This window comes from Pristiophorus japonicus, chromosome 5 (genome assembly GCF_044704955.1).
Source record: "Pristiophorus japonicus isolate sPriJap1 chromosome 5, sPriJap1.hap1, whole genome shotgun sequence".
Taxonomy (NCBI): Eukaryota; Metazoa; Chordata; class Chondrichthyes; family Pristiophoridae; genus Pristiophorus; species Pristiophorus japonicus.
In genome coordinates, this window is record NC_091981.1 from 216,153,295 (window position 1) to 216,177,434 (window position 24,140).

Here is a 24,140-nt window from a genome sequence, read left to right on the forward strand (position 1 = left end):
GGTGGCCTGCAATTGACTCTGATCTGGAATCATACGTGCATCAGTGCAATACTTGCATGCAGCTAAGTAAAGTACCAGCAGAATCTCCGCTGAGTCTTTGGTCGTGGCCATGGTTGAGGATCCACATTGATTTTGCGGATCCGTTCCTAGGAAAGATGTTTTTTGTCGTAGAAGATGCATATTCTAAGTGGAGAGAGTGTGTTAGTATGTCATCCAGCACGTCTACATCTACCATTGAGAGCCTTCATATCATGTTTGTTACTCATGGTTTGCCTGACATTGTTGTGAGCAACAACGGATCTTGCTTCACAAGTCTTGAGTTCCAGGAGTTCATGAAACTCAACGGCATCAGACATGTGAGATCAACTCCATTCAAGCCTGCTTCTAATGGCGAAGCAGAATGTACCGTTCAAATAATCAAGCAAAATATGAAATGTGTAACTCAGGGCTCACTGCAGTTGTCATGTATATTGCTCAGTTACAGGTCAAGACCTCATACGCTTACTGGATTTCCTCCTGCTGAACTACTGATGAAGAGAAATTTGAAGACCAGGCTTTCTCTTGTTCATCCTGATTTTAATGATCATGATGAGAACAGACATCAAAGTCAGCAATGGTGTCATGATCATGTTACCGTGTCACGTGACATCTCGGTCAATGATACAGTTTATGTACTGAACTATGGTCAAGGTCCAAAGTGGATCGCCGGCACTGTTACAGCCAAGGTGGGTAACAGAGTGTTTATTGTCATGCTCAAGAATGGGCAAACATGCAGGAAACACCTTGACCAGGTTAAACTGCAGCACACGGCTGAACTGGAACTGAATGAGGAAGATGCTGTCAGTGACCAACGAACCATTGTTCACTCATCAGAGGACTCTGCTGACATTACTGACTCTGAGCCTTCAGTCTCTGATATGGTCACGACCACTCCCATCAGATCGGCTACTCAGCCCTCAGTCTCAATGGACTCAGAACGCTCGCCCAGAGCCAAAGTTGAACCGAGACGATCAACTCGCGAGAAGAAAGCCCCAGACTTAATTTGTAAAAGGACTGTTGTTAAGATTTTAAAAGGGGGATGTTGTTATGTATCAATGCTTGGGGGTCACCAGACACCAGAGGGTGCCACGGTCGGAGGTCATTGGGCTGTACGCATGTGGCATGTGTGCTTGGTCTTCTGTATATAAGCTGGGTGTCTTTGTCATGCAGGCACTCTCGGGCTGGAATAAAGATGGATCAGGTTGCACCTGAGTGAGTTTACAGTAACCAGACTCTTGAGTAATTACACCTAGAATGTAAGCCATCAGGTCCAGGGGACTTGTCCCCCTTTAGTCCCATTATTTACCGAGTACTACTTCATTAGTGATAGTGATTGTATTAAGTTCCTCCCACCCTATAGCCCCTTGATTATCCACTATTGGAATGTATTTAGTGTCTTCTACTGTGAAGACCAATACAAAATATTTGTTCAATGTCTCTACCATTTCCCTGTTCTCCTTTAGAAATTCCCCAGTCTCATCCGCTTGGGGACCAACATTTACTTTAGCCACTGTTTTCCTTTTTATGTACCTGTAGAAACATAGAAACATAGAAAATACGTGCAGGAGTAGGCCATTCGGCCCTTCGAGCCTGCACCACCATTCAATAAGATCATGGCTGATCATTCCCTCAATACCCCTTTCCTGCTTTCTCTCCATACACCTTGATCCCCTTAGCCGTAAGGGCCATTTCTAACTCCCTCTTGAATATATCCAATGAACTGGCATCAACAACTCGCTGTGGCAGGGAATTCCACAGGTTAACAACTCTCTGAGTGAAGAAGTTTCTCCTCATCTCAGTTCTAAATGGCCTACCCCTTATCCTAAGACTGTGTCCCCTGGTTCTGGACTTCCCCAACATCGGGAACAATCTACCCGCATCCAACCTGTCCCGTCCCATCAGAATCTTGTATGTTTCTATGAGATCACCTCTCATCCTTCTAAACTCCAATGTATAAAAGCCCAGTTGATCCAGTCTCTCCTCATATGTCAGTCCAGCCATCCCGGGAATTAGTCTGGTGAACCTTCGCTGCACTTCCTCAATAGCAAGAACGTCCTTCCTCAGATTAGGAGACCAAAACTGAACACAATATTCCAGGTGAGGCCTCACCAAGGCCCTGTACAACTGCAGTAAGACCTCCCTGCTCCTATACTCAAATCCCCTAGCTATGAAGGCCAACATACCATTTGCCTTCTTCACCGCCTGCTGCACCTGCATGCCAACTTTCAATGACTGATGAATCATGACACCCAGGTCTCATTGCACCTCCCTTTTCCTAATCTGCCGCCATTCAGATAATATTCTGTCTTCGCGTTTTTGCCCCCAAAGTGGATAACCTCACATTTATCCACATTATACTGCATCTGCCATGCATTTGCCCACTCACCTAACCTGTACAAGTCACCCTGCAGCCTCTTAGCGTCCCCCTCACAGCTCACACTGCCACCCAGTTTAGTGTCATCTGCAAACTTGGAGATATTACACTCAATTCCTTCATCCAAATCATTGATGTATATTGTAAAGAGCTGGGGTCCCAGCACTGAGCCCTGCGGCACTCCACTGGTCACTGCCTGTCATTCTGAAAAGGACCCATTTATCCCGACTCTCTACTTCCTGTCTGCCAACCAGTTCTCTATCCATGTCAGTATATTACCCCCAATACCATGTGTTTTGATTTTGCACACCAATCTCTTGTGTGGGACTTTGTCAAAAGCCTTTTAAAAGTCTAAATACACCACATCCACTGATTCTCCCTTGTCCACTCTACTAGTTACATCCTCAAAAAATTCCAGATGATTTGTCAAGCATGATTTCCCCTTGATAAATCCATGCTGACTTGTCACTTCTTTCCAGGTGCGCTGCTATTTCATCCTTAATAATTGATTCCAATTTCCCCCCCCACTGATGTCAGGCTAACCGATCTATAATTACCCGCTTTCTCTCTCCCTCCCTTTTTAAAAAGTGGTGTCACATTAGCTACCCTCCAGTCCATAGGAACTGATCCAGAGTCGATAGACTGTTGTAAAATGATCACCAATGCATCCACTATTTTTAGGGCCACTTCCTTAAGTACTCTGCAGACTATTAGGCCCATGGGCTGACAGCTCTTACTATCTGTTTTTATATTTCGTACTAGTCTACTTTCATAATATATCTTCTCTATATCATTTTTTTAGTCGTTCTTTGCTGGCTTTATAAGTCTCCCAATCCTCTGGCCTCCCACTACTCTTGCATGCCCTTTTTTTCAATTTGACACCATCCCTTATTTCCTTAGTTAGTCACAGATGGTTATCCCTTCTCTTACAGTCTTTCCTTCTCATTGGGATATATTTTTCTTGCGAGTTATGAAATATCTCCTTAAATATCTGCCACTGCTCATCAACCGTCCCATATAGATATGTGAAGATAAAAAGATTAGTGAAGGCAAATGTAGGTCCCTTGCAGTTGGATTCAGGTGAATTTATAATGGGGAACAAAGAAATGGCAGACCAATTGAACAAATACTTTGGTTCTGTCTTCACGATGGATGACACAAATAACCTTCCGGAAGTACTAGAGGACCGAGGGTCTAGTGGGAAGGAAGAACTGAAATATATCCTTATTAGGCGGGAAATTGTGTTAGGGAAATTGATGGGATTGAAGGCCGATAAATCCCCAGGGCCTGATAGTCTGCATCCCAGAGTACTTAAGGAAGTGGCCCTAGAAATAGTGGATGCATTGGTGGTCATTTTCCAACAGTAATCGACTTTGGATCAATTCCTATGGACTGGAGGGTAGCTAATGTAACACCAATTTTTAAATAGGAGGGAGAGAGAAAGTGGGTAATTATAGACCGGTCAGCCTGACATCAGTAGTGGGGGAAATGTTGGAATCAATTATTAAGGATGAAATAGCAACGCATTTGGAAAACAGTGACAGGATCGATCCAAGTCAGCATGGATTTATGAAGGGGAAATCATGCTTGACAAATCTTCTGGAATTTTTTGAGGATGTAACTAGTAGAGCGGACAAGGGAGAACCAGTGGATGTGGTGTATTTGGACTTTCAAAAGGCTTTTGACAAGGTCCCACACAAGAGATTGGTGTGCAAAATCAAAGCACATGGTATTGGGGGTAATATACTGACGTGGATAGAGACCTGGTTGGCAGACAGGAAGTAGAGAGTCAGGATAAACGGATCCTTTTCAGAATGGCAGGCAGTGACCAGTGGAGTGCCGCAGGGCTCAGTGCTGGGACCCCAGCTCTTTACAATATACATCAATGATTTGGATGAAGAATTGAGTGCAATATCTCCAAGTTTGCAGATGACACTAAACTGGGTGGCGGTGTGAGCTGTGAGGGAGACGCTAGGAGGCTGCAGGTTGACTTGGACAGGTTAGGTGAGTGGGCAAATGCATGGCAGATGCAGTACAATGTGGATAATTGTGAGGTTATCCACTTTGGGGGCAAAAACGCGAAGACAGAATATTATCTGAATGGCAGCAGATTAGGAAAAGGGGAAGTGCAACGAGACCTGGGTGTCATGGTTCATCAGTCTTTGAAAGTTGGCATACAGGTGTAGCAGGTGGTGAAGAAGGCAAATGGTATGTTGGCCTTCATAGCTAGGGGATTTGAGTATAGGAGCAGGGAGGTCTTACTGCAGTTGTACAGGGCCTTGGTGAGGCCTCACCTGGAATATTGTGTTCAGTTTTGGTCTCCTAATCTGAGGAAGGACGTTCTTGCTATTGAGGGAGTGCAGCGAAGGTTCACCAGACTGATTCCCGGGATGGCAGGACTGACATATGAGGAGAGACTGGATCAACTGGGCCTTTATTCAGTTTAGAAGGATGAGAGGAGATCTCACAGAAACTTATAAGATTCTGACGGGACTCGATAGGTTAGATGCGGGAAGAATGTTCCCGATGTTGGGGAAGTCCAGAACCTGGGGACATAGTCTTAGGTTAAGGGGTAGGCCATTTAGAACTGAGATGAGAAGAAACTTCTTCACAGAGTTGTTGACCTGTGGAATTCCCTGCCGCAGGGAGTTGTTGATGCCAGTTCATTGGATATATTCAAGAGGGAGTTAAATATGGCCCTTACAGCTAAGGGGATCAAGGTGTATGGAGAGAAAGCAGGAAAGGGGTACTGAGGGAATGATCAGCCATGATCTTATTGAATGGTGGTGCAGGCTCGAAGGGCTGAATGGTCTACTCCTGCACCTATTTTCTCTGTTTCTATACCTTAATCTATTTTCCCAGTTCACTTTAGCCAACTTTGCCCTTTGTCGGCTCCTTTATTTTAACTTAGGACACTGGTTTGAGAACCAACTTTGTCACCCTCGAAGTGAATTTGTAATTCATCCTGCAGTACATCCTAATTGACCACAGGTGTGGTTTCTGCAGTCGGAAGTGGGTGACCACTCAAAGTATCACCAAGGGAACCCTAGAGGATATGTAGGGAGCCCGACCCAATCCCAAGGCACTGATATACCCAGTTGTGTTGGCCTCGATGGTGGAAAACTCATGATGGAAGTTATGGATGTGTAAGTCCGAGCGTGGTAACCTATGATTTTAAGTCGGACCCTAACAGTCCGGCTGCAAATTAGGAAGGGGGTCACTAGTTGTATGATGTTTGAGGGCAATAGGGATAGGGAACTCGTTCAGTGGTATAGTAATAGTAACAGTACCAGTATGGCTGTTTATCATGGCAAGGTATGTAGTGACGGGAGTGCGGTTATACATGCAGTGGAATTAAAAACTAGTCCAAAAGTTCCTCCCCCTGTGAATTCAACACAATCGCGGGAAATACAGCATCCAACTCAGGTTGTCTACTCTAAACACACCCCAAGGCCAACAAACAGGCTAATGATAATCCCAACTCAGATGATATTGTACCATGATGTGCATCACAAGGTGGTGCCTGTAATATTGAATCTGACCAAAGTGGGACTACTTGGTTGGTGCAAGCTTGAGACAGCACGTTTATATGCGAGAATGATCCGGGAATTAATCAAGTGATTTTGGGAGAGGGCCAGTACAACCTTAATGGAATCAGAATTAGGACCGTTATATTACACCGAATCCAAGGAGGTTAATGGGCTTAATGATACCCACGAAAACAATGGCACCGAATCTGTTAAAGAAAATCACAACAGAAAATGGCGAGGCCTGATAAATGATGCTGTGACTGTTCTTAACACAGGAACCTCCCTCATTAATAGTCTTGATTTGGCTAGCCTAGACCAGTCCGTAAAGACGGTCAGGAATCATTTAAAGAAAATTTTGAATGAAATGAATGGTCTGGAACAAGAGGAATTGAAGGAGGGCCAAATTAAGACCATTCATCTGCAAGATGTGGTTAAACATTTAGAATTTCATGCTAAAAAGATAAATCAGATTATAGAGAATGGGAAAACCCTCTAACGAGGCCGCCCAAAATGATGTATGTGTAATTTATGGATCATGGTTGGTGGAACAGGCCCTCGAAAACCTACAGCGTATTGCTGAGGGAAAGCTCTCCACGCCGGTGACTAATCGAGATATGAGGATAATGCCCACTTAACAACTTACTGAGAGTATGTGCCAAGTCACAGGGTTGGTACAGGTGTATCCGGTGAAACATGAGTGCCATCTACAGGAACATAATGACATCACCCTGTTAGGGATGGTATTATATCGTCCCATCCTGCTCGAGAAAGCGACCCCAAATCCTCTGTTCCAAGTAGAGAACATAGGAGTACACCAGGGAAAACATTTAGTAGAGTATAACGAACCCCCGAAGTATGTGATCTGAGTGGAAGGGATGATATGCGTGGCCCCAGATCGAACCAGGTGTGCTCAAGCTCGGAAAACATTAATTTGCCATTGCGATATGTTAGAACATGCAACCCCTGCGTTCGGGTTTAATTGGGATGGGATAGCATGGAATTGCACCATGAAAGTAATTGCAGGACAGCATTTCCCCATACAATCTGCATATAGTGAAAACGGTGAATATTGTGTCACCAGAAATACCAGTATGGTACCAACCCAATTTGTTCATCGCGGTGGGACCTTTTTGCTTTTCCCCAGTCCATCTTGTAAGACTTGGGGCACGAGTTTTATTAAGCATTTATTCACATAAGCAAGTAGATATTGCTGTAAAAGATGAGTTAAAAGAGCAATTACACCAGTATGTGAGTCATAAGAACTTAAGAACATAAGAAATAGGAGCAGGAGTAGGCCATTTGGCCCCTCGAGCCTGCTCCGCCATTCAATAAGATAATGGCTGATCTGATCTTGGCCTCAACTCCACTTCCCTGCCCACTCCCCATAATCTTTGACTCCCTTATCTTTCAAAAATCTGACTATCTCCACCTTAAATAAATTCAATGATCCAGCCTCCACAGCTCTCTGGGGTAGAGAATTCCAAAGATTCACGATCCTCTAAGAGAAGAAATTCCTCCTCATTTCCATTTTAAATGGGCGACCCCTTATTCTGAAACTATGCTCTCTAGTTCGAGATTCCCACATGAGGGGAAACATCTTCTCTGCATCTACCCTGTCAATCCCCTCAGAATCTCATGTTTCAATAAGATCATCTCTCATTCTTCTAAACTCCAATGAGTATAGGCCCAACCCGCTCAACCTTTCTTCATAAGACAACCCCTTAATCTCAGGAATTAACTTCGTGAACCTTCTCTGAACTGCCTCCAATGAAAGTATATTCCTCCTTAAATAAGGAGACCAAAACTGCACACATTACTCCAGGTGTGGTCTCACCAATGCCCTGTACAGTTGTAGCAGGACTTCCCTACTTTTATAGTCCATCCCCCTTGCAATAAAGTGCAACATTCCATTTGCCTTCCTAATTACTTGCTATATCTGCATGCTAACTTTTTGTGTTTCATGTACAAGGACCCCCAGATCCCTTTGTACCGCAGCATTTTGTAATCTCTCCCATTTAAATAATAATTTGCATTTTTATTTTTCCTACCAAAGTGGATTTTCCCACATTATACTCTAAATGCCAATTTTTTGCCCACTCACTTAGCCTATTTATATCCCTTTGCAGATTATTTGCGACCTCCACACTACTTGCTTTCTCACCTATTTTTGTATCATCAACAAATTTGGCTACATTACACTCAGTCCCTTAATCCAAGTCATTAATATAAATTGTAAAAAGTTGAGGCTCCAGCACTGATCCCTGTGGCACCCCACTAGTTACAGTTTGCAAACTTGAAAATGCTTTGGCTCTCTGTTTTCTGTTAATTAGCCATCCTCTATCCATGCCAATATATTACCCCCAACACCATGAGCTCTTATCTTGTACAGTACCCTTTTATGGGGCATCTTATCAAATGCCTTTTGGAAATCCAAATACATGACATCTGCTGGTTCCCCTTTATCCACCCTGTTCATTACATTCTCAAAGAACTCCAGCAAATTTGTCAAACATGATTTCACTTTCATAAAACTGCTGACTCTGCTTGACTGTGTTATGATTTTCTTAATGTCCTGCCGTAATAATGGACTCCAGCATAGTCTGTTCGGCTATGACATTCAGCCTCTGCCGGAACACTTGATAGAAGTTAATGAGACGTATTAAACAGTTCCAAAAGCACTATTATATCTTGGCCCAGGAAAACCATGAACTGCGTAAAGTAATCCCTAAGGTCATGGACGATTCGTCCTGGTGAGATATCGGTATGAATATCGCGATTCATCCTTGGATTAGGATTATCTCACACGTGTCGGTCATTGTTCAGTTGGTGATTGTGTTGTATCGCGTGATAAGAACCTGTCATGCCAACAGGAAACGCAAGAATCGAAAGTGGGTCAAGCTGTTACATAAGACGCTAAAGGAAGAAGACAATGACAACAAGGTTTAAGTGCCCGTGACCCGAAGATTTGGGTGGAACAGTCACTCGAGGATGGATTTTGTAAGAATACACCATTTTCTGTTTTATTTGTGCTGTAAATTTGCTTTAACAACAACTTGTATTCATATAGCATCTTTAACGTAGTGAAATGTTCCAAGGTGCTTCACAGGAGCATTATGAGATGAAACAATTTGACACCGAGCCACATAAGTAGAAATCACGGCAGGTGACCAAAAGCTTGGTTAAAGAGATAGGTTTTAAGGAGCGTCTTGAAAAGGAGGAAAGAGAGGTAGAGAGGCGGAGAGGTTTAGGCAGGGAGTTCCAGAGCTTGGGGCTTAGGCAACAGAAAGCACTGCCAATAATGGTTGAGCAATTATAATCAGGGATGCTCAAGAGGGCAGAATTAGAGGAGTGCAGACATCTTGGGGGATTATGGGGATGGAGGAGATTGCAGAGATAGGGAGGGGTGAGGTCATGAAGGGATTTGAAAATAAGGATGAGAATTTTAAAATCTAGGCATTGCTTAACCAGAAGCCAATGTAGGTCAGCAAACACAGGGGTGATGGGTGAGCGAGACTTGGTGAGAGTTAGGACATGGGCAGCCGAGTTTTGGATCACCTCTGGTTTACGTAGAATGTGGGAGACCAGCCAGGAGTGCATTGGAATAGTGAAGTCTAGAGGTAACAAAGGCATGGATGATGGTTTCAGCAGCAGATGAGCTGAGACAATGGTGGAGACAGGCGATGTTATGGAGGTGGAAATAGGCAGTCTTAGATATGCTGTGGATATGTGGTTGAAAGCTCATTTCCGGGTCAAATACAACACCAAGGTTGCGAACAGTCTGGCTCAGCCTCAGACAGAAGTTGGGGAGAGGGATGGAGCTAGGGACCAAAAACAATGGCTTTGGTCTTCTGAATATTCAATTAGAGAAAATGTCTGCTCATCCAGAACTGGATGTCGAACAAGCAGTCTGATAATTTAGAGACCGTGGAGGGGTTAAGAGAAGTGGTAGTGAAGTAGAGCTGGGTGTCATCAGTGTACATGTGGAAACTGACACTGTGTTTTCAGGTGATGTCACCAAGGGGCAAGATGTAGATGAGAAATAGGAGGGGGCCAAGGATAGATCCTTGGGGGACAACAGAGGTAATGATGCATGGGTGGGAATAGAAGCCATTGCATGTTATTCCCTGGCTAGTTAGATAGGTAAGAATGGAACCGGACAAGTGCAGTCCCACCCAGCTGGTCAACGGTGCAGAGATGTTGAAGAAGGATAGAGTGGTCAACCATGTCAAAGAATGCAGACAAGAAGGATGAGGAGGGATAGTTTGCCTTTGTCACAGTCACAAAGGATGTCATTTGTGACTGTTATGTAATGATGTGTGTATCGTCCTGGTACCTTAAATGTAATGTAAGCACTATGCCACACCACAGAGGGCGCTGTGGTGGAAAACCTGGAAGTACCTACAACAGGCAATATATAAGGCTAACCACCACACCTGAGAGACACTCTGGAGCTGAACAATAAAGGATGAAGGTCACAGCAGTTAGACTTACACCAGATCGTGTGGAGTCAGTGATTTGTGTGCTAGATACAGCACATTGGCGACTAGGAAGCAGACGAACTCCACGCAACCATGGCTACTCTGGGCTCGCTAAAGGATTTTACCGTGGGCAATGATTGGGAGGCCTTTACGGAAAGGCTCGAGTACTACTTCACAGCAAACGACCTGACGGAGGACACGGACGCAATGAGAGATAAGCGTAAGGCGATATTGCTCTCCAGCTGAGGAGATAGGGGATGATCTACTGTTCAGCGAGGAGCAGGTAGAAGAAGATGAGGTGTTTGGACTGCACACGTGTACCGACGATTCGCCACCAGTGATAAGGGAAGTAAAAATCAACGGAGTCCCTGTGAGTATGGAAGTGGACACGGGCTTGGGTCCGTCGTTGATGAGTCGGAGAACTTTTGATAAACTGTGGACTAACCCAGCTGCACGACCCAAGCTGGTCCCGGCCATGGCGAAGCTGCGTACCTACACCAGGGAACTGATACCTATTCTTGGCAGAGCGATGGTGCAGGTATCCCACGGGGATGAGACGCACGGTTTACCTTTGTGGGTCGTTGCAGGCGATGGGCCGACACTCCTTGGCCGGAGGTGGATGGGGACGGTCCGTGGGAGCTGGGAAGACTTCATCACTCCACAGGCTGCTGCTCTCCGGGGTGCTGCCGTGCCCCGGGTCCCCAGAGAGCAGCGCCGACCGAGCTGGAGCTGCAGCCTCAATCCACCCACAGGCAAGCCCCAGGCCCGGACCTCAAGCCACAGAGATCCTGCAGCCTCAGCCCCCACAGGCAAACAGCCCTGCAGAGAGGGGCCTAATGGGGGGGGGGGGGTGGTGAGCCGGCGGGGTGCGAGGGATCCAGGATGGCCGGCGAATCGGAAGAGCCCCGCCGAGGAAGTTGCCGTCGGGCGGGCCCCACAGAGGAAAGTGCCGTTGGGCGGGCCCCGCCGAGTTGTTAGCGTTGGGCGGCGGCAGCAGCTAGAGGTCAGCGGCCACATGGGAGGCCGCTACGGAGGCCACGGGGGGAGGCGACAAGTGCGGCCGCTGGAGAGGCCACGACGGCCGCAGGGGAGGCGGCTATGGTGACCGCCGCAGAAGCGACGATGACGGCCACAGGAGAGACGGCAAGTCAGGGGGGAGCGGAGGCTGCGATGGCGGAGGGCATCCGGAACGGCGGAGAGCAAGATGGCGGCGGCATCGTGTTCAGAGCAGCAGAGCATCAAAGATGGCAGCGCCCAAGGAGAAGCCTCGTGGAATCCTCCTGCATCAAAGATGGCGCCTTAAAAAGGAAATGCACCCGGGAGTCTTAAAAGGGCCTTACCAAGAGGTGGTCCCCACAAAGGACTTCTGTAAGGCAGAGCGAGTCTAAAATGAGCTATGTTAATGTGAGATGGCGAATTTATAATAAGAATTAATTTTTTAATGCTGAATGGCCACTGTATTTGTGTAAAATAATGGATATGAAGTACAATTAATGATAAGGGCTAACATGGAAATCAGGGATCCGTTACCAGTCAATAACTAGTTAATGTACCAGATAATATGTACCATACTAATGCACTGTCTATGCCTACCTGCCTTCCGTTGGACAAGTGTGATGTTATGTATTGATGTATGTATCGTTGTCCTGCGTCCTGGTGCGGGGGGAAGGTGATGTTATGTAATGACGTGTGTATCGTCCTGGTGCCTTAAATGTAATGTAAGCACTATGCCACACCACAGAGGGGGCTGTGGTGGCAAACCTGGAAGTACCTAGAACAGGCACTATATAAGGCTGACCACCACACCTGAGAGGCACTCTGGAGCTGAACAATAAAGGACGAAGATCACAGCAGTTAGATTTACACCAGACCATGTGGAGTCAGTGATTTGTGTGCTACATACACCACAATGACTTTGATGAAAACTGTTTCGGTACTGTGGTAGGCGCGGAATCCGGATTGGAGGGATTCAAACATGGAATTGAGGGAAAGAAGGGCACAGATTTTGGAGGTGACAACACGTTCAAAGACTTTGGAGAGGAAAGGGAAGTTGGAGATGGGGCAGTAGTTTGCAAGGATGTAGGGGTCAAGGGTTGGTTTTTTGAGAGGGGTGATGACAGCAGATTTAAGGGAGAGGGGGACAGTACCTGAGAGAGAACCATTAACAATGTCAGCTAACGTGGGAGCCAGAAAAGGAAGTTGGGTGGTCAGCAGTTTGGTGGGAATAGGGTCAAGGGAGCAGGAAGTGGGTCTCATGGACGGTTGAGCTCGGAAGGGTCATGAGGGGAGATTGGCGAGAAGCTAAAGATGTGAGGTTAGGGCTAGGGCAGGGGGGATCCTTAGAGGAAGTTTGGCCCGGTGTGCTAGGGGAAGGAAGGGAAGAGGCAGAGGTGGCCGAATGGATGGTCTCAATCTTAGAGACAAAGAAGTTCGTGAGGTCCTCACACATATTGTTGGAGGTGATGGTGGAGACTGGGGAGAAGAGTTTAAATAGACGGTTTGCAGTAGAGAATAGAAGCTGGGGGTTTATCTTTACATTCCAGAATGATTCTGGAATAGTGAGCGATTTTGGCAGACAAGAGCAGGACCTGATAGTGCTTTATGTGGTCCAGCCATATCTGGCAGTGAATGGCTAAACCAGTTGTCCGCCATATCCATTCAGGTCTGCGTCCCTTGGACTTAAGGAAGCGAAGATCAGGGCTATACCAGGGGGAATGGCCAGGGTGAGAGAGAGTAATTGTTTTAACAGGGACTAGGGCATAGAAAGAGGGTGTGATTTAGCTGATCGGTGGATGCAGAAATGTCATGGTGAATGGAGGGCTAAGGGCTGAACCATTGGGAGTTCATAAGTGCAGTTATAAGAGAGTTGGGAGAGAGTTTTTTTCCAGGAATGGACACAGGAGGTAGGGTTTGGGGGGGGGGGGATGTGGGTGGAAAGCGAATGGAGGAAGTCGTCAGAGGTGGCCTCATCTACGATTGACACAATGGGAGCAGCGAGGCCACAAGAGATGGCAAGGTCAAGGGAGTGGCCGTGAATATGGTTAAGGGAGTGGCCGTGAATATGGGTTGGAGAGTTTACATGGAGGAAGAGATTATGGGATGATAGGAGGCTTGTGAACTCAGAGGAGAGAGAGCATAATGATTGAGATGGAGGTTGAAATCACTGAGGATGAGAAGTCGTTCGGTACAGAGGCAGAGAAAGGAAAGTAGTGAAGAAGTATTGGTAATAACATTTTTATGGTACTTGTGTAGGTGGTGGAGGAGGAGAATTTTAAATGGCCAAATTTAAAAATTGACCAAATTCTGTAACCCAGCATACCTTGCGAAGCCAAGAAACCATCTACTGTGGGAACTGAAGTAAAACACTAGCTTGTTCAATCAGAAAAGGTTTTTCTCACAGATAAGTGAGGATCGATCTTGGCCATGAGCAGATGGAGAAAATATCCTGAGAGCATGGCACCATCTGTGGGCAATGGTGCCTTAAGGACATTGAAGTAAAACGTAATACATTTTAATTAACGGACTATTGATAAAAGAATGAAAAACAGCACCACGTCCTGGTTCTGGAAGAAACCCACATTAAACACATCCACCAGTTCGACACAAGAGGAAGTATCACAGGTTTTGACCTAATCGTTTGCAATAATCATCATAAATATGGCTTGGCATGCTATGTCAAACAAGGCATCGAAGGCTGCACTGAACTCGAGCATACCATTATTGCCAGAGGTTTCACTACAGCAATACGCGTAGGAGACTTAACAATCTCCAATGTCTACAAACCACCACTCATACAATGACCTGACCCACTGCTCCCTCCTAGTCAACATCCATCCATTCATTTCGGAGACTTTAATAGCCACCACACAACAGCAAAGGCTCCGATGGACAAAGAATTTTGAGACCAGATAAAGCGGCAGCTTTTGACAAACTTGATCGTCAATTATGTCTGATCCATTCACCTTGGACGAACTAAACGCAGTCCTGTTGACAACCAAATCTGGAAAAGCTGCTGGTCCAATACCCAGAATTCTTAAAAGCACTGGGACCCAAAGCAAAGAAATGGTTGACTTCCTTCTTCTCTGCGGTACTGACAACTGGTAAAATAGTTGCCTTCCTGAAGCAGGGGAAGAATGCTTGTGAAGCTTCCAGCTATCACCCAAGCTCCTTACTTTACACTTGTATAAAGTACTGGAGAGGCTACCACTCCAGATTTAGCCACCATCATCGAGCCAAACATTCCTAAGGACCAAGCGTGCTTCCGGAGCGGCCATAACTGCTGCAACCAAGTGGTAGCTTTAATATCGAAGCAGGCTTCCAGCTCAAGACCACAGTAGTACTCATGGACCTGTCAGCGGCGTATGACACATTATGGAAGCATGGACTGCTTTTCAAGCTCTCCACTATTTTACCCTGCAGAACAATGATCCATCTTCTCAACTCCATGCTTTGCAACCGACATTTCCTTGTGAACTCTGGCACCCAGAAGAGCAGATATCGGTCATTGAACAATGGACTTCCACAGGGTTCCATCCTGGCACCCATATTATTCAACGTGTACACCAGTGAGCTGTCCGAAACAGAGTCCTGCAAGTTTGTATATGCTGATGACATTATTTTGGCCACGCAAAACATGAATCTGTCCATCACCGAGGAGATCCTGACCAGGGACTTACAGAGGATGGAGACCTACTTCTGCCGATGGCGACTTTGGCCAAACTGGCAAAAGACCGTCATCTCGATATTCCACCTCAACACCCATCAAGCAAACCAAGCTTTGAAAGTCTGCTTTTGCGGTGCAGAGGTAAACCATGCCAAAAACCCTCCTATTTAAGAGTCATGCTTGATCGCACCGTCGTATAGACAACATCTCCAGAACCTTGGGAAGAAACTAAAGAGTACAGTCAACTTGACCCAGAAACTCGCCGGATCCACTTGGGAAGCAAATGCTCAAATCCTCCCTATGGCAGCACTCACCCTGGTGTCCTCCGCAGTGGAGTACTGCTCTCCGGCATGGCTATCAAGTCCACGTCAAATCCGTTAGTGTCCAGTTGAATTCTACAATGATAATTATCACCAGCATGCTTTTATCGACACCAACACTTTGGCTACCCATGCTTGCCAATATCGCCTCACCACTCCTACGCAGCGAATATGCAGTCTCCAGAGAATACAAAGTCTACGCCAGCAAAGGCATGCCGATCTAGGCCGACTTGAACAACCTACCACCAACCCGTCTCAAATCTAGAAAGCCATTTTGGACAGTCGCCGAAGCCCATTAACGATATGGCTCAGAAACGTGGACCATATACAGTAGACACCTCAAATCGCTGGAAAAGTATCACCAATGATGTCTCTGCAAGATCCTGCAAATCCCCTGGGAGGATAGAAGCACCAATGTCAGTGTTCTCGACCAGGCCAACATCCCAAGCATCGAAGCACTGACCACACTCGACCAGCTCTGCTGGGCGGGCCACATTGTCCACATGCCTGACACAAGACTCCCAAAGCAAGCGCTCTACTCAGAATTCCTACACGGCAAGTGAGCCCCAGGTGCGCAGAGGAAATGTTTCAAGGATACCTTCAAAGCCTTCTTGATAAAGGGAAACATCCCCACCAACATCTTTGAATCCCTGGCCAAAGACCGCCCTAAGTGAAGGAAGAGCACACGGGAGGGCGAAGAGCACCTCGAGTCTCGTCACCTAGAGCATGCAGAAAACAAGCGTAGGCAGCGGAAGGAGCGTGTGGCAAACCAGACTCCCCACCCACCTTTTCCTTCAATGACTCTCTGTCCCACCTGTGACAAAGACTGTAATTCCCATATTGGACTGTACTGTACCTGAGAACTCACTTTAAGTGGAAGCAAGTCTTCCTCGATTTCGAGGGACTGCTTATGATGATGATGATTAGCGATCTCCCCATATCCATTTTGATGGCAAAATATTTGGATGAACTGTGACCTAGAATCATAGAAATTTACAGCACAGAAGGAGGCCATTCGGCTGATTGTGTCTTTGTCGGGTATCCAGCCTAATTCTACTTTCCAGCTCTTGTTAAATGTGGTGAGGGTTTCTGCCTCTACTACCCTTTCAGGCAGTCAGTTTCAGGCCACACACCACCCTCTGGGTGTAAATATCTATGCTCAAATCCCCTCTTAACCTTTTATCAATTACTTTAAATCTATGCCCCCTGGTTATTGACCCCTCTATTAAGGGAAATAGGTCCTTTCTATACACTCTATCTAGACCCCTCATAATTTTATACACCTCAATTAGGTCTCCCCTCAGCCTCCTCTATTCCAAATCTTTCCTCATGGCCAGAATTCTCCAGTCCAGACAACATCCTCGTAAATCTCCTCTGTGCCCTCACTAGTGCAATCACATCTTTCCTGTAATGTGGTGACCAGAACTGCTCGCAGTACGGAATGGATTCCGTATAGAGGACCCCACAGAACAACCTGAAGGATCAAACCTTCCTTGTAAAGTGGACAACCATCAACTGCCTCAGAACTGGTCATAATAAATGCTGCCTCCTTCTTCATAGATGGAAGATTAAAGCACCCCATCATGCGACTGTGGAGCTCCTAATCAGACACTGGAGTACATCATTGAGCATTGCCCTGGAGGAAATTCACAGGCAGCCTACAAGATATCCATTCCGATACACTGGAAACATTGGCCTGGATATCTGATTTAGATATTGACATTTGATTTGCATTGCTACTACCATATGAAAGAAGAAGTGATGTCAAACTTGGTCTTTCGAGGTTTGTGGATTGTAGAAAGAAGATTGAGGTAAGTAAGGAGTTCAATTGTTTTGAGGTTCTCAGAAAGAATGTTATGAGAAGATGGTGAAAGATTTCAACACATCCAAGATGCAGGGAGGAGGAAGAAATTATAGAACCATAAAAGTTTACAGCACAGAAAGAGTTCATTAATCTTGATGGGTCGGATTTTTGGCTTTCGAGGTTTTTCAGTGAAAATGGTAGCGATACGTGAAACTTAGCGTTTGTGCTGTGCTACTGTTTTTAGTCCGAACTTTCGGCCTTTACAACTGCATCGGGGCACATTGGTAAGGGAGGTGTTGCATAAGCATTCGCGGCGCAAACCACAAGTTTCAGCAACTTTAGTCCGGGGCTGGGAGTGCTGCGAGAGAGGCCTTGGGGGTGGGGGGGGGGGGGGAAATTCAAAAAAAATTTACATGACGCGTATCTATCGAATCACTGAAAAAAAAATAAAAGCTTTAACTTAATTTTTTGCAGATTTTCATACTTAACGCTGCTGGCAGGGCTGCACCGACAAGTTTGACCTGTCGCTATTCTGGGCACGGCGTTCGGGTCGGGAGAGTGCCGAAACTCGGCGCACCTCTCCCTGGTGGTATTTGAAAGTGCCGCCGCAAACAGGTACCCGAGGATCCCGCCCGGGCGTTACGACCGGGTTTTCGCCGCAGAGGGTCAAATCGTGGCAAAAACCCGGTCGCAAACCTGCTGAAAATCCGGCCCAAATTATGTCTTTCCTGGCACTTTGCTGGAACTAAACAAAACTAATCCTATTGTGTTCCTAACACAGATGAGACTGCACACAGAGAGGATAAAGTAACAGTGACCTCAGTCTTTATTAAGACACTCGAGTGAGGAACAGGCCTCAGGGGCTGGCTTATATACAGTGTTCCCAAGGGATGCTGGGATCCCTTGGGACTTCAGGGGATGAGCTCCCTGGTGGCGGAACATGGAAGTGCATGCTTTACAGATACACAACATCACTCCCCCCTCCAAAGTCAAAGTGAAAACTATTTACAAGGTGAGGCGGTCGGGAGCCTTTCTTTCCCTGGTGGACCGCCTCGGTACAAATGTCTGTTCTGGTGTGTTGGCTGTGCCCTCACTGGGCTGGCGTGTTGTTGGCCCTGCAGGGCTGCTGGGTGAGCCTGGCCTTGCTGGGCTGTTGGGCGTGATGGGTTTGATTTCCTGGTCCGGGGTGGTGTCATTGATCCTTTGGGTGTGTGTTGTGGGCTCGAAAAAGGTGGTGTCTGCTGTGGGTTATTCAGGGTAGTCTGTGAAACGCAGCCTCGTTTGGTCCATTGTCCATTGTCTAATTTGACAACAAACACCCTACTCCCTTCTTTAGCTATCACCGTGCCCGCAATCCACTTGGGACCATGTCCATAGCTTAGCACATACACATGGTCATTCAGATCAATTTCCCATGACACAGTGGCGCGACCATCGTTTACATTTTGTTGCTGCCGCCTGCTCTCTACATAATCATGCAGGTTGCGGTGAACCAGCGAGAGTCTGGTTTTAAGTGTCCTTTTCATGAGTAGCTCAGCCGGGGGCACCCCGGTGAGCAAGTGGGGTCTCGTGCGGTAGCTGAGCAGTACTCAGGACAGGCGGGTTTGGAGTGAGCCTTCTGCGACTCGTTTAAGGCTCTGTTTGATTGTTTGTACTGCCCGCTCTGCCTGCCCATTGGAGGCTGGTTTAAACGGGGCCGAGGTGACATATTTGATCCCATTGCGGGTCATGAATTCTTTAAATTTGGCAATGGTGAAACATGGCCCGTTGTCACTGACCAGTATGTCAGGCAGGCTGTGGGTGCCAAACATGGCCCTCAGGCTTTCAATGGTGGCGGTGACGGTGCTTCCCGACATTATTTCACATTCAATCCATTTTGAAAAAGCATCCATCACCACTAGGAACATTTTATTGAGAAACGGGCCCGCATGACATGGATCCTTGACTATGATCTGGAGGGCCAGGACCACAAACTTAATGGTGCCTCTCTGGACGCGTTGCTCAACTGAGCACACACGCTGCATTGCCGTACACAAGACTCTTAAGTCAGAGTCCATACTGGGCCACCACACGTGGGATCTGGCTATCGCTTTCATCATTACTATACCCGGGTGTGTGCTGTGGAGATCTGAGATGAACGTCTCCCTGCCCTTTTTGGGTAGCACTATGTGGTTACCCCACAACAGGCAGTCTGCCTGAATGGACAGCTTGTCCTTTCGCCGCTGGAACGGCTTGATTAGCTCTTGCATTTCAATGGGGATGCTGGCCCAGCTCTCGTGCAGTACAGTTTTTTACTAGGGACAGCAGAAGATCTTGGCTGGTCCAAGTCCCAATCTGGCGGGCCGTGACAGGTGATTTATCATTTTCAAACGCTTCCATGACCATCAACAAGTCTGCGGGCTGCGCCACCATCAACAATTTTGCAGGCTGCACCATTTCCACCCCTGTGGTGGGCAATGGTAGCCGACTGAGAGCATCCGCACAGTTCTCGGTGCCTGGCCTGTGGCGGATGGTATAGTTATACGCTGATAGTGCGAGTGCTCACCTTTGTATGCAGGCTGAGGCATTAGTATTTATCCCCTTGTTTTCAGCGAACAGGGATATGAGGGGCTTGTGATCGGTTTCCAGCTCAAATTTGAGGCCAAACAGGTACTGATGCATTTTCTTTACCCCGAACACATACGCTAATGCCTCTTTCTCAAGCATGCTGCAGGCCCTCTCGGCCTTACACAAGCTCCTGGAGGCATAGGCGACAGGTTGCAACTTCCCCGCAACGTTAGCTTGTTGTAATACACACCCGACTCCGTACGACGACGCATCACATGCTAGCACAAGTATTTTACACGGATTATACAATAACAAGCAGCTTGTTGGAGCATAAAATGTTTCTGGCTTTCTCAAAAGCAATTAATTGTTTTTTTCCCCCATACCCAGTTCTCACCTTTACACAATAACACATGTAGGGGCTCCAAGAGGGTGCTTAACCCCGGTAGGAGGTTACCAAAATAGTTGAGGAGTCCCAGGAACGACCACAGCTCCGTGACGTTCTGTGGCCTGGACGCATTCCTGATAGCCACTCTCTTGGCGTCTGTGGGCCAAATGCCATCCACAGCGATCTTTCTCCCCAAAAACTCCACTTCTGTTGCCATGAAAACGCATTTCGACCTCTTCAGTCGCAGCCCTACGCGATCCAGTTGCTGGAGGACCTCCTCCAGGTTTTGTAGGTGCTCGACGGTGTCCCGACCCATGACCAATATGTCGTCCTGAAAAACCACCGTGCATGGTACCGACTTGAGTAGGCTCTCCATGTTTCTCTGGAAGACCGCTGCAGCCGACCGAATTCCAAACGGGCAACTGTTACAGATGAACAGTCCCTTGTGCGTTGCTCCTGTGTCATGTAGGCCAAAGTCAGGTCGAGCTTGGTGAATGACTTGCCTCCTACCAGCGCGCAAATAGGTCGTCTGCCTTCGGTAGCGGGTATTGGTCCTGTAGCGAGAAACGATTAATAGTTACTTTATAATCGCTGCAAATCCTGACCGTGCCATCACTTTTGAGTACTGGAACAATCGGGCTGGCCCACTCACTGAATTCCACTGGGGAGATGATGCCCTCGCATTGCAGCCTGTCCAGCTCGATTTCCACTCTCTCCCTCATCATGTGAGGTACTGCTCACGCCTTGTAATGAATGGGTCGTACCTCTGGGACCAAGTGGATCCGCACCTTCGCCCCGGAAAAGTTTCCAATGCCTGGCTCAAAAAAGGAAGGAAATTTGTTAAGAACCTGGGTACATGAGGCCTCATTGACATGTGATAGTGCTCGGATGTCATCCCAGTTCCAGCCGATTTTGCCCAGCCAGCTCCTTCCAGGCAGTGTGGGGCCATCGCCCGGGACAATCCAGAGTGGCAGTTTATGCACCGTGCCCTCGTAGGTGACTTTGACCATCGTGCTGCCCAGGACAGTGATAAGCTCTTTGGTGTACGTTTTCAGTTTCGTGTGGATGCGGCTCCGGGCTGGTCTGAGTGCCTTGTTGTACCACAGTCTCTCAAACATCTTTTTACTCATGATGGATTGGCTAACGCCAGTGTCCAGTTCCATGGCTATGGGTAAGCCATTCAATTTACATTTAGCATTATAGGTGGACATTTCGTCGAAAATGTGTGCACCCCTTGTACTTCAGCATCTGCCTCCGCTCTCTGAGGCTCGAAATTTCTTTGATCCACCATGGACCGATCTTTCTCTGCCATGTGGTGGTTAGCAGGTTTTGCAGAGCTTGCAGCTCATTGGAGGTGCCCATTGTTCCACAGCTCTTGCAAACATATCTTTTGAAGCGGCATGAATAGGCTGAATGAAAGCCTCCACAACACCAACAAGGTGTGAATTGCCTTGCATTCATCCGTTGTTGCGGACTGAGTCATCTGGGTCACCTGAGGCCTGCTGGCAGTTGCAGACTTGTGGTTTCTGCCCTGTACATTTCTGCTCGCAAACACAGTTCCAGTTCATTTATGAACATTTCTAGCACTTGTGTGCTGAGAGATTTGTTTGGTGTTATCACTGGTGGTATACTTGTCGCCAGTTATTGTGTTCCTAACCCAGATGAGACTGCACACAGGGAGGTTAAATTAACAGTGACCTCAGTCTTTATTAAGACACTCCAGAGTCCTGTACAGGCCTTAGGGGCTGGCTTATATACAGTGCTCCCAAGGGATGCTGGGCTCCCTTGGGACTTCAGGGGATGCACTCCCTGGTGGCGGAACATGGGAGTGCATGCTTTACAGATACACAACAAATCCCGCTGCCACAATCTCTCCCCTTAGCACTCTATCATTTTGTTTCAAATATTTATCCACTTTTCCCTGAAAAAATGTAACGGCCTGTGCCTCAACCAGTCCCTGTGGCAAACCATCCTTGCTCCAACAGCTATCTCTGTAAGTTATTTCAATCATTGTTGTATAGAGCAGCATCCTTACCTTAAAACCATCCAACTGACTGATTTTCAGTTTTCTCAGTGATATCAGATGACATATTTCATTTGGAAATACACCAAAATGATTATTAGAAAAATTAAGCTCTTCAATCTTCTGTAGATTTAGAATATCCCATGGAAGATTTTCTATTTGGTTATTAGATATATCAAGTAGCTTCAGATTGGTTAGTCTGCATAAATTATTGGAAAAGTCATTAAAGTTGTTATTTTCAAGTTGAAGAATCTGAAGATTAAACAAAGCAGAAATTTGCATTGGAATGCTTCCAATTCTATTTTTGCTCAAATTTAAGTAATTCATGTTCCAAAGTTTGCATATATGAATGGGAAATGAAATGAAATTATTTTCACTTAGATTGAGGTTTTCCAAGCTAGTGACGCAGCACACATCAGAAAGTATTTCAGTAATATGATTGCCACTAAGATCCAAATACCGCAACTCAGATATCAAGCATAATGCGGCTGGAAATTGCAAAAGATTGTTGTGGCTGAAGTTGATTCTGGTGATTCTAAAACAGTTTTTGAGTTCAATAGGAATTGTTTCCACCATATTATGAGAAATATCTAACATTAAAAGGTGGGCGATATGTGACATACCCACCGGCAAACTTTTCAGTTTATTTTTGCTCGCAGAGAATTCTGTCATATTATACAGATTGCCTATCTTTGGAGGAAGCTGCGTGATCTGATTGCCATCGAGTAAAAGTTGGTTAATTCTTACACAACTGGAAACTTCATTTGGGAGTTCTTCTAATTGATTATTCTTTAGTTGGAGAATCTGTAGTCCCTGCAGTTTCTCTATTTTCTCTGAAAGGCTAGTCAACTGATTTCCACACAATCTTAGTTCTTTAAGATCAAACAACTCAAAACATTGCATTGGCAAAAATTTTAACTTGTTATCATTCAGAGACAGTTCTATTAAGTTTTTCAGCTCAGAAATCTCCATTGGTAGGCTTTGAAGAGAGTTTGCTGACAGGCTAAGCTTCCTTAACTGTGGAAGCAAGCATATGGCTCTTGGGAAAACAAATATCCTATTATGGTCTAGATTGAGAACATGCAAATTCTTCAGCCTGGCTATAGTTTCTGGTAAAGTGGTTAGTTGGTTTTCACTCAAATCCAGCTTTTCTAATTTTATCAGCTGTCCAATTTCAGTCGATAACTGCGAAATATTATTTTGATTAAGATAAAGCTGTCTCATTTGGTTAAATACAGCAATTTCACCTGGAATTGATGTGATGCTGTTTTGGCTGCTATCTAAAGCTTCCAGATTTGTAAACAGATAAAGTTTTGATGGAAGTGAGGTTAAATTCTTTCCTCTAATTGAAAGTACTTCAAGGTTAGCCACCATGTTGTGATCAACTTGCAAATCATCGCTCTCTGAAAATATTAAATTTGTAGCATATTCTGATGCGGCACAGTTTGATAATTCTTCCCAATCTTCTGTACTACTGAAGTCTCTAGCCATCTTTCCTCGACTAATCTTTACTTACTTTCATTTCAAATTTGTTGAGACCACATTGAGTTACTTGCCTTATCATTGGACAGCACTAAAAATAGAAATAAAGTCATACATTAATGTTAATGTAAAAAGTATTACACTGAGTTTAATTAAAATTTGAAATAAAAACTGTAATCGGAATAAAACTGCACACACCACACAAAATTGGAGCATATTTTTAAAGGAGTGAACATAGGCTCTCAGCTTTGTGAATGTCATTCTAAGGTTGCTAACAAATGTGTTAGCTGTCTAATGTGACATCCTTTGAGTTTCCTCTCAGAAGAGTGCTTAGACACAGTGCTATGTCCACGCCGGGGTGGCCCTGGAGAAGGAGCACACTGTGTTCGCCAATACACTTGAGGCCTTCCAAGACTGGTGGGCACCAGAGCGACTGAAGTCTTTGCCGACATGGGTATTAACATTCTCATTGAATTGATTTATTAAGTTTCCTTT

General features: G+C 46.0%; 1 protein-coding gene across 1 annotated transcript in view; it reads right to left on the reverse strand.

Annotated features, from left to right (window-relative positions):
• The window catches only part of LOC139264140 (leucine-rich repeat and death domain-containing protein 1-like), a 136,122-nt gene extending 112,468 nt beyond the window's left edge, over positions 1–23,654 (reverse strand). Inside the window, exons 1-2 of the mRNA XM_070880225.1 lie at positions 22,791–23,654; positions 22,176–22,415 (exon numbers count right to left, since the gene is read on the reverse strand). Of these exons, the coding sequence (XP_070736326.1) occupies positions 22,176–22,415; positions 22,791–23,654 (1,104 nt within the window). The remainder of the gene's footprint in view (positions 1–22,175; positions 22,416–22,790) is intronic.
• Between the last annotated feature and the right edge of the window lie 486 nt (positions 23,655–24,140).